The sequence below is a fragment of the Mustela nivalis genome (genome assembly GCF_964662115.1).
Source record: "Mustela nivalis genome assembly, chromosome: 8".
NCBI classification, from domain to species: domain Eukaryota; kingdom Metazoa; phylum Chordata; class Mammalia; order Carnivora; family Mustelidae; genus Mustela; species Mustela nivalis.
Genome location: NC_139027.1, coordinates 119,486,296 through 119,505,549, shown reverse-complemented (window position 1 = coordinate 119,505,549; position 19,254 = coordinate 119,486,296). Strand labels below are relative to the sequence as shown.

At 43.6% G+C, this 19,254-nt stretch overlaps 1 protein-coding gene across 5 annotated transcripts in view; it reads right to left on the bottom strand.

Moving 5' to 3' along the window:
* Positions 1 to 19,254, bottom strand: part of MAPRE1 (microtubule associated protein RP/EB family member 1) — a 27,875-nt gene extending 8,621 nt beyond the window's left edge. The window contains exons 1-4 of one of the 5 annotated variants that reach the window (XM_082745969.1): positions 19,126 to 19,254; positions 12,693 to 12,816; positions 5,193 to 5,338; positions 2,233 to 2,440 (exon numbers count right to left, since the gene is read on the bottom strand). In XM_082745969.1, the coding sequence (XP_082602095.1) occupies positions 2,233 to 2,440; positions 5,193 to 5,338; positions 12,693 to 12,813 (475 nt within the window). In that variant the 5' untranslated portion in view covers positions 12,814 to 12,816; positions 19,126 to 19,254. Of the gene's footprint in view, positions 1 to 2,232; positions 2,441 to 5,192; positions 5,339 to 12,692; positions 12,817 to 18,578 lie in introns of all 5 variants that reach the window. The other 4 variants (XM_082745973.1, XM_082745972.1, XM_082745970.1 and 1 more) reach the window with 4 other exon arrangements.

Sequence of the window (19,254 nt, the reverse complement as noted above, 5' to 3'; positions counted from 1 at the left end):
GATGTCCCCCATCTTAGAACCTCAAACTCCTTGGCTTGGGAAGAGAAGGGTGGCAGACTGATCTTAACACTTGTTACCTCAAAACCTGCATCTTGCTCACCTTGTAAAAGGAGGTTGGGAGGGTTAGGAGAGGAAAGCAGTGCCCTGACTAGGACTTACAGACTTCTCTGTGAATAGAGCCAAAAGCTGACAAAGTAAGGAAAGAGTAGTGTGGTTAAAACAAGAATAATCAAGAACAGGCTACCTTGAGGTAAATTTATGGTTTGTGATTTTAATCATTTCTTTAGCAATTATTCTGTAAAGCTGTACATGATGCCAGACTTAGAAATATCTGATCTTCCTGACACCCCAAAATGTTCAATAACTGTAAGGCTTTCACCTGCAGATACAGGCACTTCCTCTGGGTGATCTCTAGTATATCTTTATCCCCAAGATTAAATGCTTACTGCAAATCTCCACTTGCCTGTTCCCAGCATCTATGCAGATCCCCATTCTAGCAAGCTAAGCACTAAGTATCTGGAGAAATCAGAACCCTCACACTCTACTGATGGGAATATAAATCAGTGCAGCCACTTTGAAAAGACTCAGGTAGTTCTGTAAAAGGTTAAACAGAGGAACCATATGACCAAAAAATTGTGCTCCATAAGTAGGTATCTTCGGATTTATACCCAAGAGAAATGAAAACATAGGCCCACACAGAAACTTGTATAGTTCAAAGCAGCACTATTCCTAACAGTTCAAGGGGGGGAACAACCCAAATGATCAGCAGCTAAAGAATAAATAAAATGTGAGGGCCCCTGGGCGGCTCAGCCAGTTAAGCATCTGACTCTTGATTTCAGCTCAGGTCATGATCTCAGTGTTCTCTCGTTCTCTTGTGAGAACAAGCCCCACATCAGGCTCTGCACTGGGCATGGAGTCTGCTGAAGATTCTTTCTCTCTCCCTCTGTTTCCCAAAAAAAATTAAAAAGGTAAAATGTGGTATAGTCATACAATGCAGTATCGTTCAGCCACTAAAAATAATGAAGTACTGACAGGTACTATGACACGAACATGAAAGTACTGACAGGTGCTATGACATGAACCTTGAAAACATAATGCTAAATTAAAGAAGCCAGACACAAAGACCAATATTGTATGACCCCATTTGTGTGAAACATTCAGAACAGGTATATCCACAAAGTGGATTAGTGGTTGCCTGGGGTTGGGGGGGGTGGGGAGAGCTAAGGGAAAATGGGAAGTGACTGCTATGGGACACAAACAAGGTTTCTTTTAGGGAGTAACAAAAACGTACTAAAATTGGTTGTGGCGATAGCTGAACATATCTGCGAATACACTAAAAAGAATTCAAATGTACATTTTAAATGAGTGAACTGTATGGCAAGTGAATTATATCTCAATAAAGCTATAAAAATTAGAAAGTACACAATGCCCCTCTCTACTTATCAGATAGTTCAGCCTCTCATTAACTAATACTCTTTCCTCTTCTGGAAAAGGAGAAGTTAGCATCTGAAGAACATCTGCCCTGTCCCTAGGTATACAAATATTCCACGAATATGCAACTGCAAAGAGGTTTTGGGAAACCTACCAAGCCAAAACCTTTTAGAGAAGGTCTCTAAAAACTGCCTCCCAGATTCTGCTGGTATCATAGCAAGCCAAAGCCACTTAGCAGCTCAAATTCTAGAGAGGCCAGGGAAGCCCACAATAAGCACAGGAAGCTGGTCTGCAGACAGAATGATGATGCAGAGAGCCAAGCACAGTTCCTAAGAGACCTAGAAATCTCCGTCAGTTCCTGGGTATTGCAGTCTGGTTGTAACTTCCCATCTCAGGGCCCTGTGAAAAGGCCTTGTGTTCAAACTAAAGCTCCCTTTTGTGAGCTAACCTGAGGAATTTCTAGCCCATACAACTAAAGAGTACTGGCAACATTACATAAAGTAATTCATTCAAACCTCAAGAACAACCCTCTGGGGCAAATACCAAAATTCCCATTTTACAGAGGAAGAAACTGTGGGTAAGAGATAAAGTGGCTTAAACAGGGCTAGAGAGACCTAGGAACAAACAGAGGTCTGCCTGATGCCACAATCATAATCCTGCCACAAGGCTAGGATTATGCTCCTTAATCTCCCTAAATTTATGGGGCTCAAAACCCTCTGGCTGAAGGCTGAATGAACGGATGATTAACGAATACTTGGAATACTCTTGTGCAGAAATGGTGTTTTTGTTCTGTAGTTTTACCTGCACTGCTAGAGCTGAGAGGTTTCTTCGGTTTGTTCAGAGCTGGAGCAACAAGGGAGGGTGCCACTGCAGTTTCTTGACCTTGTCTGGCAGCTACAGGGTCATAGTCTTTTCCATCATAGTTAGCATCAAAAAACTTCTTGAACCACTGAACAAATTCAAAATTGTCCTGAAACTTTCCTTTTACTAATTTGTCCACAGGAATTATCTGCAGAAAAATACCAAGACTATTTAGCCCAAAGCAAGAGGTTTTTGGCAAGCATCAAACATGTCCATGCATCAAATCAGTATAAAGCTCTACCAAAAGGAGAAAAAAAAATGTTTAAAGGCAAGAACTTGGTGCTAAGTAAGCCCCTGAAAGTTTATAGAGCAAGTTTCAAACAGTTTGCCTTCCACAAAGTACTTAGACCTGCCAATCCCCCCATCAAAAGGAATCAGAAATGCAAAAGAACACATATTATACATTAATCACATACACACATTCCAAGCACATCATAAGACATTCATTCCACTGAAGAGTAAATCTCCCAGGCAACTTGCATGGCCACAGTGCCCATCACCAAGTAGGAAACCCAGAGCACAAACCAACCACAGGTACCTACAGTGAACTGTGTTAAAGAAAATTCTGTCTTGTCAATCACATCGCAAAAAAGCTGGAAAAAATTTTCATCAAGAAAAAAGAAGGGCAGGGGAGATAAATTTGTCTTAAAAACAGGTGAAGGTGGGGCGCCAAGGTGGCTCAGGTCACGATCCCAGGGTCCTAGGATCAAGTCCCGCATCAGGTTCCCTGCTCCACAGGATGCCTGCTTCTCCCTCTCCCATTCCCCCTGCTTGTATTCCCTCTCTCGCTGTCTCTGTCAAATAAATAAATAAAATCTTGAAAAAAAAAAAAAAATAGGTGAAGGTAATAATCTGTCCCAGATCAGATTTCTACAAAATGGTATGTTTTCCTATTTTTTTTTTTTTAAGATTTTATTTGTTTGACAGAGAGAAAGTCAGCGAGTGCGCATAAGCACAGGCAGTAGGAGCAGCAGAGGGAGCGAGAGGGGCTGGCTCCCCACTGAGCAGGAAGTCCAGACTTCCTGGGGGGGCTTGATCCCAGACCTTGGAATCATGACCTGAGCCAAAGGCAGACGCTTAACTGACTGAGCCACCCAGGTGCCCTGGTATGTTTTTCAAGTAATTCCAAACCTATTAAAATATAATCCTGTAAACATTTTTATTGTACAAAATACCTGTTATCAGGTATTACTTCAAATTATTGGACTGTCGGCCAGAGTTTAACTATCTTTTAACTCATCAAGGATTCCAGTTGCAATCATACTTTTATAAAAATGAATGTATGTGGGCACCTCGGTGGTTTGGTCAAGGTGGGATCAAGGCCCACATCGGGCTCCCTGCTCAGCGGGAAGCCTGCTTCTCCCTCTCCCACTCCCCCTGCTTGTGTTCCCCCTCTCTCTATCAAATAAATAAATAGAACAAACAAACAAAAAAATGAATGTACATAATATTTTGAACTATATCCACCTCTCTGAGCAAATAAATAGAATTTTAAGAAATTACTCTGTATGATACTGAAACATTGATAAACGAAGTGTTATCTGGAACTCATTCTCAATAATCTGTGAGTACAGCAGGTGGGGTAAAGGGATATCTGAAACAAACTGGCCATCATTTGATAACTGGTGACATACATGAGAGATCATTACACTATTCCCTCTACTTTTGTATGCTTTAGAAATTTTCCTTGTTCATGCATGGGGCGTCTGGATGGCTCAGTCGTTAAGCAGTTGCCTTTGGCTCAGGTCATGATCCCAGGGTCCTGGGATCAAGGCCCACATTGGACTCCCTGCACAGCGGGAAACCTGCTTCTCCCTCTCCCACTCTCTGCTTGTGTTCCGTCTCTTGCTGTGTCTCTCCCTCTCTCTCTCTCAAATAAATACATAAAATCCTTGAGAGAAAAAAAAAATGTTTCCTTGTTCAAAAAAATAAAGTAGCAATTCTATAAAAAGAAAAATTACTGCACATAAGCTACGCCAAACTATGCTGGGTATCTAAATAATAGTCATTCAATACAAATACATATTTCATATATTATAGGAAGATTGATTTTTAAGTAAATACAGACCAGATACACCAGCAAGATAATTAAGGTATGACTACAAACTTTATTAAAAAACATTTCCTCATAAAATGGCTTAAAAGAATAAACTATTCTGGGGCACCTGGGTGGCTCAGTCAGTTAAGTATCAAACTCTTGATTTCAGCTCAGGCCATGATCTCAAGGTCATGAGACTGAGTCCCATCAGGCTCTATGGTTGTTATGGAGTCTGAGATTCTGTCTCTCCCCCTCTGCTCCTCCCCCCTTTCACATTCTAATAAATAAAATCTTTAAAAAAAAGAAAGAAAAATGGGGGGGAGGCTGCTTAATTTTGTGTAATACATTATCTACTAAAACAGAGATAATATTTGTCCTAATGAAGCCTGGTGGACTATGTTTCTGTTACTTTCCCTTAGGGGCAAAAGGGAAGTTGTCAGCACACACAAAGGATCTTCCTTGTACCCTACTATAAAAAGCAATAATTCTAGATTCTTCTCTTAGAACTACTTATTCTATCATATGGTGTGCTTTATAGAAGTAAATCCAGAGATAAAAGGATTAAATCTCAGACTAATAAAGATTAAACAGTATTATTTTTTTAAAAATCGTGAATACAGATTTATAGGCAGATTCCTCCAGACACCAGTAACTTCAAAATAAAGGAGAGGACAACAGGGAACCGGGGGAGAAGGGTACAAAGAAATGCTGCTCCCAATAAATCCTATTTTAGCTGGAGAAAATTTAATTATATAAACTGAGGGGGGCGGGTAGAAAATGTCCAAAGTTACAGGCCAACATCTACATCCTTAGTAACAGTTTCTAATTAAGAAACACCCAAATGAAAGTAAAATTTACTTACTTTGTCAACACCCATTCTCTTAAAACCTGCTTGTAGTATTTTGAAGTTCTGGATGTATTCATGTTCTAACTTAGCCTGGAATTTTACTTTCTTCAAGGCAATCGAGCCAGGGAACAGCATGTCCATAAATTGACAATAGGCAGCACCTGAACGAACAACAGAAGATTAATATACACACTTAGGTCATTAAATACTACGATTAAAGAAGCAGGATCGGGTGCCTTGGGGCTTAATCGGTTAAGAGTCTGCCTTTAGCTGGGGTCATGATCTCAGGGTCCTGGGACTGAGCCCCACATCAGGCTCCCTGCTCAGTGGGGAGCCTGCTTCTCCCTCTCCCTCTGTCCCTCCCCCTGCTTGTGCTTTCTCACTCTCTAACAAATAAAATCTTAAAAAACAAAACAAACAAACAAACAAAAACAGCAGCAGGATGAACTGGGGTGCCTGGGTGGTTCAGTTGGTTGAGCATCTGACTCTTGATTTCAGCTCAGGTCAGGATCTCAGTGTCGTGAGATTGAGCACCCCCCTCCCAACCCCAAGTTGGGCTCCAGACTCAGTGGGGAGTTCTCTCTCTCCCTCTGAGGCTTTCCCGCTTCCCCCAACCCCACCCCATGTGCTCCCTAGAATAAATAAATAAATATTTAAAATAAATAAAGAAGCAGCATGAACTTTTACCCAAACCTACTTAACCCACATACAATTTAAAAAGTTGTAAAGTAGACCTATAATAGGGTGCCTGGCTGGCTCAATCGGTAAAGCATGTGACTCTTGATCTTGGTGTTGAGAGTTCAAGCCATGTTGTGGGCAGTTTACTTACAACAACTTAAAAGAAAAAAAAAGTGAACCACAAAACCCAAAAACTTCAATACCACTTGACGTCAGAGTCAATTTCTCAAAATCTATAACAAGACTGGTTTCACCTAAGTTCTAACATACTTGCAATCCGGAAGCCTGTGATAAGGAGAGAAGAAATGTTCCCATGAAATGTTAAAACTTTGTAAGAAACAAATACGACAGGGGCACCTGGGTGACTCAGTGGGTTAAGCCTCTGCCTTTGGCTCAGGTCATGATCTCAGGGTCCTGGGATCAAGTCCCACATCGGGCTCTCTGCTCAGCAGGGAGCCTGCTTCTTCCTCTCTCTGCCTGCCTCTCTGCCTACTTGTGAACTCTGTCAAATAAATAAATAAAATCTTTAAAAAAAAAAAAAAGAAAAAGAAAAAGAAACAAATACGACAATAAAATGACCACTACAAGGAAAAATGAATCCCTAGAAGAGAACGAAGGGAAAAAGAGGTGATTCTGTCTGCTGTTTTGCAAGGATATACCCTCCTCCTGACCAGCAGGAGGAGGGATTTCCCAAGTATTTCAAAGAGTCATCCCCTGACCTAGGTTAAATAAATGTTTTTCTAAGATGTCTGTCTCCCTAAGGTTTTACATCTCTAAATAAACTTAGCCTATCAGTTTATAAACAGAGTTAATTTTTTTTATTTTAAAAGCAACTATAGAAAACAACTACATATATTTCATCCCATTTCTTTCCAATTCCATTCCTTCCCCCACTTGCTCATTTTTTCCCATCAGCCTCCCCAAAAGTATTTTCTTGGGGCTTAGAATTCCCATGAATGTAATTTCTCTAATGCCTACCGAACTGCACTCTCCTAAGATAGGGCAGGCTTCACTGTGCACTTAGTGCCCTTGCAGGGCTGATGTGCCAAAGGAAACAGCTAGGGAAAGAGGCAAGAAATCCGGTGACTAAGCAAAACGTGTTCTGCAGAATGAGACTACCATCATATGCATATTCAACTTACTTTAAATCAGATCAATCTGGCTCCCTGCCAGTTCTAGCATAAACAGTGCCACCATCATTATTTTTGAAAAGAAGATGCAAAGAGCAGAAGCACCTCCATGACCAAAGTGACATTCTGAGTAGAAAAAAAGCATCAAAAAGTGAAAGCCTGGTTTTCGAGGTGCCAAATTTACTTCCGGATCTAATAAAAATATACTGAAGGAATTCTATATACCAGGCACTGAATTAGCAATATTTATATTTTTAAAATAGGGACACAAATAGCTTCCTAAATGCTAGAGGACAATGACCCAGTTTAACAAACTAATAGTATAAAGAAGGGTAATACGTTACTTTTTTTTTTTTTTTTTTTTTAAGTAGGCCCCACTCCTGGCATAGGGCCCAACACAGGGCTTGAACTCACGACCCTGAGATCAAAAACTTGAGCTGAGATCAAGAGTTGGCCACTTAACCACCTGAACCACACAGGTGCCCCTGTTATATTTTAAAAGAGATTTTAAAGTCATAATTTACCAACTGCAATATACAGATCTTGTTTGGATCCTGATGCATACAAATCAACTCAAAACACATGCATGCGTGCACACACAATAATCTACTAGGCATCTATATCCACAGCACTGTGTTATACGTGAAAGATATTTTTCTGTATGCATTTACTAAATACACACTATTTTCAGGCCAGCCACTGACTTCCCACTAAAGTCAACCGAACCACTTGAAAGCAACGGTCATCTGCTTCTCACAAAATACTTCCTTGGGGTGCCTGGGTGGCTCAGCTGGTTGGATGTCTGCCTTTCGCTTGGGTCACAATCCTGTAGTCCTGGGATCAAGTCCCTTGATGGGCTCCCTGCTCAGTCAGGAGTCTGCTTCTCCCTCTTCCCCCTGCTCTTCCTCCCTCTCTATCAAATAAATAAAATCTTTTAAAAAGAAAAAAATTTGCTTGAAGAACTATCATAGTTCTTTATTTTAGAGCTGGAAAAATCCTTAGAGCCATTATAATTTAAAAATGGAGGACAAAAAACTGTGGCCCAAGATCACAGGGCCAGAGACTAAAGCTTAGGACCAGATCCCAGGTATCCTGCCCTCCCTATCCACTGCTCTTTTCCACAGTGTCACGACATCCTCTTACAATACCCTCCAGCTGAATAAAGAAGCATCTCCTGGTTGGGGGAAAATAAACGCCACGTTGCAACTTGCTGAAACAGATGATACAGAAAGAAAAACTAAGACCTCATTAAAAATGGACAAAGCAAGTGGGACAATTCACAAAAGAAGTATAAATGGCCAATAAACACATGGGCAGGGGGATACAGTCTAAGTAATTAAAAAAGAATAGGGCAAGGATTCACTTATGAAACTGGCTATGCTAACTTTATTCACAGGAGTAAGAAACAGAAACAACCTTTATATCCAATAGTAGAAGCGATCAATCAGCACACCAGCTGCCTGAGAAATAAGGAAATCTAGCATATGCCACGGAGTGTCTGCACACCACGCACGTCTCCTAATCCATGCAGCAAAGGAACTATGGAGGCCAGGCTAGAGCAGAGAAGATAAGAGAAGGGGGAGCCGAAAACACTCAGTGAGGGCCACTCTACAGGTTCAAAGAACTGTGCTGGGCCCTTGGAAACATGCAAAGGTCCTGAACATGGAATGGAAGTGAGGGAACAGAGGACTGGCTGACAAAAAACAACCAGCATCCCCTTTCTGATACAAGTAATCCCTCATCCAAATCATTCTTTCCTTGATGACTATCTTTCCAAAATACTTGATGACTAGCTCGCAAACACAAGGAGACTATGGAGTGGAAATGAATCTCTAAACAACCTACCAACTATGACAGAAAGTTATCCTCACCTTACCTAACAATAGCCAAGCAAAGACTTGTTTCACTGTTGGGGCAGGTGGGGCGGGGCAGGGTGGGGTCACAATGCTGACAAACCTCAGCCATTTCAGAGGCAACCGGCACATTAATGGTGTAGGACCTCAGAGCTTTGTGCTCCCAAGAGAAAGACCTATTCCTACCCTTCAAGGCTTGGGTTTCGTAGAAAATTCTAGTCAGCTCTATCCTCGGCTCATCAGAGATAAGACTAGGAGGGACCAGCAGTGTTAAAGGCTACTGGGATTCTGCTTAGGCCTCAGAAAACACAAGGGTCTCAGGAACCTCACTTACTCCAGAACTCCGATGCCCCAGCGGCAGGCCTTCCACAGGGACATCATGTCTGCAGCTCATCCTGTTTGGCCTCACACTGAAAACTGAGTCCTAGTTTTCTAAATATCAAAGTGAAACACCATGCAACCATCTACATACTTGGAGAGAAGTCATATATACCTGTCAGAGGAAAACTAGCTACGAATGAATAAAGCTTGCTTACAAATCATAGTTAAGTGTCCTGCACTTAGCGCTCTCTGCTATGGAAAAGCACTTTATCCAGGGTAAGAAAAATGGCAGGTAGGTTGCAAAGCTGAAATTCTTCACAGGGATTTTCAATGAGAATATCATTGCAATAATTATATGTAATTGCCATTTGTCTAACTCTCTTCCAAATGCTTCTTTTAAAAAGATACAACTTGAAAAAAAAAAGATATGTATGCAGCCAAAAGAGTGTATATTCTGTGGTGAGAAAGATCTGGGTTCAAAACCAGGCTCTGCAATGCATAAGCTGTGCCCCACAGGCAGTCTCCTTGTTTGTAAGATGAGCATATGCACACTCCCTTGAGAGATCTACACTCACATCCAGGGTCTGGCACAGACTCCGTATCTGAGAGCTATTTTTACAGGTGGGCCTGGTTCAACTACCCCAGTTTAAAGGAGTTGTCCAAAATCACACAGCTCAGAGCACACTGAAGCCTCTTCACACCCAGTTCTAACTACCCACAACAGCTCCCTCTCTGAATGAGGTTAAATCTGGAGCCAGAGCATATGTGTACCACTTACCTACACATGAAAAGACATCTAGCAGCACCCAGGTGGCTCAGTTGGTAGCATCCAACTCCTGATTTCCACTTAGGTCACGATCTCAGTATTGTGAGATCGAGCCCCACAAGGAATCTGATCAAGATTCTCTCTCCCCTTCTGCCCCTCCCCCACCCACACCTACATGCTCTCTCCCTTTCTCTCTCTGCAAATAAATAAATCTTTAAAAGAAGAAATCTAAATTAAGAAAAATATATTTCAAAGTATATTTAAGAAAACAGGTAAATTTTAGGGAGAAATTCCTGGTGAAAAAGTTGGCCCTGATGAAAACCGGGATGACCTCATCCCCACATTAGTCAGAAAACACGGGACAAGCAAGTGCTTTAAGAGCCTCAAACAAGGGGCGCCTGGGTGGCTCAGTTGGTTAGGGCCTCTGCCTTCGGCTCGGGTCATGATTCCAGGGTCCTGGGATCGAGCCCCGCATCGGGCTCTCTGCTCGGCGGGGAGCCTGCTTCCCCCTCTCTCTCTGCCTGCCTCTCTGCCTACTTGTGATTTCTGTCTGTCAAAAAAATAAATAAAATCTTTAAAAAAAAAAAAAAAAAAAAGCCTCAAACAAATGAGGATGTGGTGATGGGACTGAGGAAACAGAAACTGGGGGGGAAGACAGCACAGGTCTAAGGCTAACAACCTGGGCCTATGCTAAACTGTGCCTGCCACAACTAAAGTAACGAGTGAGAGACTAGCATGACTCATGCACACCATCTTTTCACTACACAACTTCCTAAAGAGCCTCCCCACAACCATCTGCAAAATGGAGATTAACCTTCACAGAGGATGGAACAAGAGGAGCAAATGAAACTAAGAGCAAGACTGGGATCCAGCTATAAAATAAGGAAGAACAGAACTGAATTCATTTTATTTAATATAAATGAAAGCAGTTAACTGTATTTATTAATTTGAGAGCAAGCAAGCAAACACGAGCAGGGTAAGGGCAGGAGAGAGAGAGAGACTCTCAAGCAGACTCCCCCCTCGGCACCTCCCATGACCCTGAGATCATGACCTGAGATGAAATTATGAGTCAGACACACAACAACTGAGCCACCCGAACACCCCAAAAGCAATGGGGGCACCCGGCTGGCTCAGTTGGTGGAGGATGCACTCGTGATCATGGGGTTGAAAGTTCAAGCCCCACGATGGATACAGAGATTAATTAAAAATAAAATCATTCATAAATACATACATAAATTCAAATGGCACCGGTAAAGGAAAAGTCTGAGCCCCTGCCGAGCAGGGCATGGGGATTGAAGAACCCCGGCTCCTGATTTGAACAAAGGTTCGAGTCTCAATTCTGTTCTCGGTTCTATAACCCAGGACTTGTTACTCAGTTTTCTAAGCCCAGTGCCTCATCTGTAAACTGGGGTTAATAAACATCTCCACCTCATAGGAGATATAGTGAGAACTGCATGAAGAGATATTGGGAAAGCATTTACATAACCCTGGCACATAAGTGTTCAATCAAATGACTACTGTTGTTACACCCAATAATAATTCTAATTCTCTCCCACAAACACGGTAAGAATTGAAGTAGCAGCAACATATACATCTCATCCTTCTGGCATACTCTTAATCCCACCTCTATCTGGTAGACCCAGTTTTGGTAATTCCAACACAATCCTTATCATGTGAGGACAGTCCAGGGCAGTCAGAAGAAACCCCAAAGATGAGACAGGAAGTCTTTAGAGGAAGTAGAAACCAGTAACATCTTCACGAAAAATAATTACCAAGAGCCTAGAGTTCATACCCTCTGATCTAGTAATTCTATTTCTAGAAATCACTATGGTAAAATTAGAAGCCACCTAAATGTTCCCAAATCAGAAACATATTAATTCAAGAATACCATAGAAATAGCACAAGGTCATTAAAAACAACTTATTTTTATGATAGTGAATAACACTAGAGAATATCCACAATAGAGTCAAGTGAAAAAACCTGGAACATACACAAATATATAAACGTGCATAGAAAAGTGAAAGAAAACAGCCCAACAGCAGTTGTCTCTGAATAATGGAACTAACGGCATTTTTTATTTTCTTCTAGTTTTTTCAATGTCAATTAGCATACACAGGAGGGGTGCCTGGGTGGCTCAGTCGTTAAGCCTCTACCGTCGGCTCATGTCATGATCCCACGGTCCTGGGATAGAGCCCGTGTAGGGCTCCCTGCTTCTCCCTCTCCCACTCCCCCGGCTTGTGTTCCCTCTCTCGCTGTGTCTCTGTCAAATAAATAAATAAATTCTTTTAAAAAAAAAAGTATACACGGGGGAGGAAAAAAAGTTTCCACTCTTGTCTTAAATCATTACCTCTCTGTAATATCCTTGTTAAGCAACAGTTCAATAAAATTGTGGCTGAAATGGCATTTGCCTGACTTTGGTGTTGTACTATTTGGGAGTAAGACATGCTACTGATAAAACTAATATAAACTAGAACAGTTACAAATGTCATCTTTGAAGGAAACATTTCAAATCTGGATGCCCAAGAGTGCAGATGGAGAAGCTGGGCTAAGCGACAGGCCTCAGAATGTCAAGATGGTGGCAAAGAAGCACACTCTCCCTCAGCACAGCTCCTTCTAGAAGTGGAACTGGGGCAGGGCTAAAAGGAAGAAACAGGGCAGCCCGGACACAGAACCTGAACCTGTGGCCTCTGAGGTCAGATACAGGCCTGTATATTCCTGAAGGACCTGCAGGCTTTCCTGGAGAAATAGTCTAGTGGATTTCTCTTACCTGAGCACAACTGTTCAATCTTCGTCAGATTCAGCTGCAGAGACTCATTGATCCAGGCCAGCATGTCATGTCGACTTAGGTTATCACTGGTGACTGATGTTGAATATACGTTCACTGCCATCTTCTACAGCACGAGAGGAAAAGAGAAGGGCTTATGTTATTAGGTGCACAAGGGAGAGCAAGCATTTCCTGAAGAGTCAGTTACCCAGAGCAGACCTGTAGTAGACTCAAATTTTTAAGCCTCGCATTCTTCCCCAAGAGACGAAATCAGACACTAGGATTCCAGCCATGAACTTGGACTGCCACACACAGGCATAACCCTAAATGAACTGCCCAACCCCTGCCAGCCTAAAAGTTAGGCCCCATTCTAATATCATTAGTATTAAATTTTAAGGAACCAGAAACACTAAGTAAAGAGATGACTGACTGAATGCTCAATGAAGGGGGTGCTGGGTGGCTCAGTTGGTTAGGCACCTGTCTTCAGCTCAGGTCACCCTGGGATGAATGGAGCCCCATATAGGGCTCCTTGCTTAGCAGAGATCCTGCTTCTCCCTCTGACCCTCCCCCCAGCTCATGCTCTCTCTCTCTCTCTCATGCATACTCTCTCTTGCACTCATAAATAAAACCTTAAAAAAAAAAATGCCCTATGAAGGAAGCTGATGCACAAACAACGTTCTCTGTTCAGAAAACTTATCGATTAGTATCAAAATATTCACAGCAGTTTCCTTCAGATGGTGGGCCTTTATTAATTCCTCTTCATACTTTTCGTTATGTTCCAACTTTTCTTTAAAGACTTTAAATGCCCACTTTTCATAAGCAAAACAGTAAATAAACTTTTCAAAAACCTGTGTACTACAAACATGGTGGGAAATGACCTTACAGTGAAGGCTCCTTGGTCCCAACACTCTCCTGAACCACCTGGGGACCAGATGCCTGAGGAGCTTCACAGATACTTGTCATTTACTCTGCCAACTCCCCACAAGGCTCATCTCGTTCTCCTCACTTTACATATGAGGAAAGAGAGGCTCAACCTAGAAGCCCTGGGAACTGGCAGCCAAACCTGCCCAGCCCTGCAAGACACATTCTTTCCCTGCCACTAGCAAATGCTGCCCCTCGCTGTTCTGCTAGGCTTTTTTTTTTTTTTTTAAGATTTTATTTATTTATTTGACAGAGAGAGACAACAGCGAGAGAGGGAACACAAGCGGGGGAGTGGAAGAAGGAGAACGGGCCTCCCACCGGGGAGCACGCTGGATCCCAGGACCCTGGGATCAGGACCTGAGCTGAAGGCAGACACCTAACACTGAGCCACCCAGGCACCCCACAGGCTTTCAAATTCAAAACAACAAACACACAGAAACATAATAACTTAAAATGCTATTAAATGTTTATGCCACCATCATCCTCATTCAGTCAACAAACATTTACAAAGCACTGTTCAAGAGCCAAGGAAACACATAAGCAAGAGGGACAAGTTGCCTATCCACAGGTAGTTCATGTTCTAGTACTGATCTGACACGGACCAAATACACCAACAAATGTCATTTCATATCGACCATTTAGAAAATGGGGGTGGTGGGTAATGTGGTCAGGGAAAAGTCTCTTTGAATTGACGTTTGAGCTTAACAATCAGAAGGAAGCAGCCACATGGAGATGTGAAAGGTGGGTGTAACCCAATAAGCAAGAGGGAGGCACAGAAGGAGGAACAGAAGTGGGAAAAGAAAAAGCCAGATCATGTTAGGACTTGGCCAGCCATTGTAAGGAGTTTCAATTTTATTCTGTAATTGTTAAGAAACCCATTGTGGTGATTTATTTTTTTTTTTTAAGATTTTATTTATTTATTTGTCAGACAGAGATCACAAGTAGGCAGAGAGGCAGGCAGAGAGAGAGGAGGAAGCAGGCTCCCCGCTGAGCAGAGAGCCCGATGTGGGGCTCGATCCCAGGACCCTGAGATCATGATCTGAGCCGAAGGCAGAAGCTTAACCCACTGAGCCACCCAGGCGCCCCCATTGTGGTGATTTAAAGAGGGGAGAATTCACTCTCCTTTAAGTCTATGAAGGAGTTCAGGACACCCAGCCCCCACACCCGAACATGCCACTTTGGCAAGTGGATTATTTTGAGCTGAAGGCACTGGAGACCCTGTTGAGCCAAAAAATTTTTGTCCCTCTGGTAACCACATAGAAGAATCAACTGGCGGTCTTAAATTTTATCTAAGTGATCCATCGTATGGCAGGGCAAACATCTAACTGCCAAACACCTACTCTTACCACTGTGAAATGCTTTCCTTTCCTCTGAAATTCCAGACCCCTACCTGCTTCTTCTGAGAGTAACATCCAGAGCTCATTTTGCCTGTCTTTGGCATTCCCTGTACATACAGCTATTAAGTTTTATTTTCTCCTGTCAATCTGTCTCATGTCAATTCGATTCTCAGTGCAGCTAGAAGAACTTTTGGAGCAGATGGGAATTCTTGCTTCCCAATATATTTGAAAAAGCACCCCAACTGCTGGTAGAGCACAGTAGGAAAGGAAAACTCAAGCAATGACGGAGGGGTAGGTTGATTCAGACTTAATGAAATCCCTGGTCAGTTACCAGGAGGACAAACAACTAACTATAAAAGCACCAGATTTCATAGTGACCTTGACAATTAACAATTTCCCTCATTTCCTGAGACACCAATATTACCATTGGAGGCGGGAGGTAAAAACTCAAGAGCAGGGGCACCTGGGTGGCTCAGTGGGTTAAAGCCTCTGCCTTCGGCTCAGGTCATGATCCCAGGGTCCTGGGACCGAGCCCCACGTCGGGCTCTCTGCTCAGTGGCGAGCCTGTTTCCTCCTCTCTCTCTCTGCCTGCCTCTCTGCCTACTTGTAATCTCTGCCTGTCAAATAATTAAATAAAATCTTTTAAATAAATAAATAAATAAAATTTAAAAAAAAAAAAAAAAACTCAAGAGCAAACTTGGAGCCATCACGAGAGCCCATGCTCTCCTGCGGCACTTGTTTCCATCCACCTAGTGCCTAGAGTATGAACTGATCTTCCCATACCAGTCTCCTGCATGTCTCATTGAGTCATATAGTTAAAGAATGTGAGGGCTGGAAGAGACAGAGATCTACCCAACCAATCCCCTTTTTATAAGCAGGGTGACTGAGAGCTGGCAAGATAAATAACTTACCAGGTCTGTGCCCTCACATCCCATATTTGCCCATCACTTGGCACAGTTCCTCGCACAGTGAGCACTCAGTAAATGCTATATGTTTTCAGGTTGGCAGGACACTATCAAAGACAGAAAACTGTATCTATATAAGCTTTTTTCAGAAAGTAAACCATCAGCACTCTTACATTTTTAAACTCCAATGATAAAACCATTTTTCTTTAAAGATTTTATTTATTTATTTGACAGAGAAGTCACAAGTAGGCAGAGAGGCAGAGAGAGGGGGAGGGGGAAGCAGGCTCCCCACTGAGCAGAGAGCCTGATGTGGGGCTCGGTCCCAGGACCCTGAGATCATGACCTGAGCCGACGGCAGAGGCTTAACCCACTGAGCCACCCAGGTGCCCCGATAAAACCACTTTATACAAGAAACCCAACACAATTTCGTTTCTGACTCCACTGGGAAATTAATTCCAGTTCCCACAGCACTTCATACGAACCTCTACAATTGGCATTATCACACTGGACTGTCATTATCTCTCATTCCCAGACTAGATTTGAGCCAGGAGGCAATCTGCTCTATGGAAAGACCTGAGGATTTCAAGCCAAGAAGACCTCGGTTTGAGTGTGAAGCTGTCACTCTTTTGCTGTATAACTCTGGGCAATTTACTCAACTTCAGTACACCTTAGTTATCTTATGAGTTAATGCCACCTATCTAAAAACTACGAGGTGAGGTTTAAATGAGATAAGGTACATAAAATACTTGGCATGGTATCTGACACACAATAGGTATGAAACAAACAAGATCCAGGGTAGGAAGAGACCTAGTCCCACTCATCCTCCTGCCTCCAGTGCCAAAAACAGTGCCCAAGACCTGCCACCATCTCTCATCCAGATCCACTGCAGCAGCCTTCATGTTAGTCTCACCACTTTAATCTGTCCCTACACAGCAACCACAGCAAATTTCCTGAATCACAAATCAGATCAAGTGTCTCCCCTACTGAAAATCCAAAATGAATGGATAAATGAAATGCATACTGTATACAAAATACTATTATCAGGAACCAAAGAGAGACACATCCAAACAAAAAATTGTCCCAGGCTAAGTACTTGTAAACTATTTTGGTGACATTCATACATACACTGACTATTGTATAGGTCATGCTACCATAAAATTAAGCAGCTGGTTCAGCCACGTGTGTCTCCTGACCACACCCCAGCTCAGAAAATGTTAATGGCCCTTCATCATCATATAATTTAAAACTCTTTCATTAGCAGTACCTTAATACCTGGTCCCATGTGCTCCACAAACTCTGCAGCCACTAAATACATGAGGTTAGGCACCCTGTGGATATGCAATAAACATCTACCAACTCAACCAATTAATTGGCTCTTCCAGGCAGTCAAAACAGTCTAGTCCTCAGAGCTATTACTCTCTCATCCAGATCCACTGAAGCAGCCTTCATGTTAGTCTCACCACTTTAATCTGTCCCTACACAGCAACCACAGCAAATTTCCTGAATCACAAATCAGATCAAGTGTCTCCCCTACTGAAAATCCAAAATGAATGGATAAATGAAATGCATACTGTATGCAAAATACTATTATCAGGAACCAAGGAGAGACACATCTCCTTGAGTAAGCTACAGCTTACTCTTCCTTCTTAAGGATTTCATTGCTTGGCCTCAATGGAAACCCCACAACCACTGTTCAAGCCTCACCTTTAAAAGCTCCATGATCCAGGGCTCAACTGCCTTGAAAAAGCTCTCTTACCTCCTCCCCAGGTATTTCTCCTCCTTCAGCAGTTCTCCTAGCATGTTCTCAAACCCATTCTGACTGGATGCTGGCTGAGGGACACCCTATTACGTTCAAGGCATCCTAGTGAGCCCTATGGAAAGAGAGGGAGGGAGGGAAGGAGGTAGGTACCGCCAGAAGACAACCATGTGACCCTGAGTAAACACCTCACCTTTCTGGATCACAAATGGCTCACCTGTAAAAGATGAACAACATATTCTGCACAAAGGGGTGGTGAGGATTAAATGAGAATTTAAGCGAAAACACTTCAGTGAAAAGCACATCAAGTCTTAAGCTTCTCTTTGTGCCAGAAACCATGCTGGGCACTCTGACACAGCACCACCAATGGCACACTGGTAGGAAACACACTAGCTCTCTGGGAGACAGCATAATATAGAGGATGACAGCCTGGACTCATGATCACAGATGTGGCTTCAGCCAACTGCTGGACAGCATGAAGTAAATCACTTGAATTTTCCGAGTCTCAATCCCTTAATTGTAAAATGAAGATAGAATCTGAGATAGTGTGGTATTAAATGATACAGTGCCCCATCAAGCACTTAACACAATGCCTGGCACATTGCAAGTGCCCAATTAGCCAAGAGCCGCTATTATTATCTTACAACATCCCAACAGGTAAGTGAGTGCTAGGCCTGGTGTACCTTCCCTCAACAGGCCTCAGGATGCTCATCCTCAAAATGGGGGAGAGGCCAAACTGTTTAAGCACCTCAGGGCAGCTGTGAAGCAGGGGCTGAAAAAGCACTGTTCATATCACCCTGTTACACTGTCTTCATAGTAATTATATGAAATTATCTTGTTCATGTATTCATTTCCTTAGTTCCTATCTGTCTCCCCACCACAATGCAGACGCCTGGAGAACAGGCCTTTGCTCAGCAAAGCGCCCAACAGATGCCCAGAGAAGAAAGGAAGGAGACCATTGAGCTCTTACTTTTTGCCACGTGCTGTGACAAGAGCTTTCGGCAGTCTTATCGTTGTCCCCGTCTTACAGATGAGGAAACTGAGGCTGAGAGGTTCAGCACCTGCCCAAGGTCGCACAGCAGGGAATGGAACCACGGTCTAAATTCCAACCGAACTCTTGACCATCAGGCGACACCGCCTCCTACAGTGGAGGTCGCCAGAGCTCCCAAAAGGACTCACTTGAACCACACACACCGCCTACCCCGGCCCAACTAACCCGGAACCTCTCACCACCGCTGTCCGAGTCCCACACCTAGGCCGCGGCCCAGAAGCCCCCACGCCTTCGAGGTGCAGCCCCCACTTCCGGCCCGAGGCCCCGCCCCTGGCAGAGCTGAGCGCGCGCCCCCAGGCCAGCCCGCGCGTCGGGTCACGGCCCCGCCCTTCCCCCCACCCGGCCCGATATGCACTGCTGTGGAGAGTCGTCCAGGCACCGCCCGCAGGGCCCGCCGGCGCCTGCCGGGCCCGAGGCCCCCCCGATAGTGCCCCGGCCGCCGCCCCGTGCCCGCTAGCTGGCTCACCGGCTCTCGGCAGGACCCCGTCCACTGCCCGTGCCCGGCTTCGGTTCCGTCTTCGTCTCGTTCAAACCGCCCGACCCCGCCCGCCCGCCCGCGCGATGACCTCACGCGCACCCCCCCGTTACGCACCGA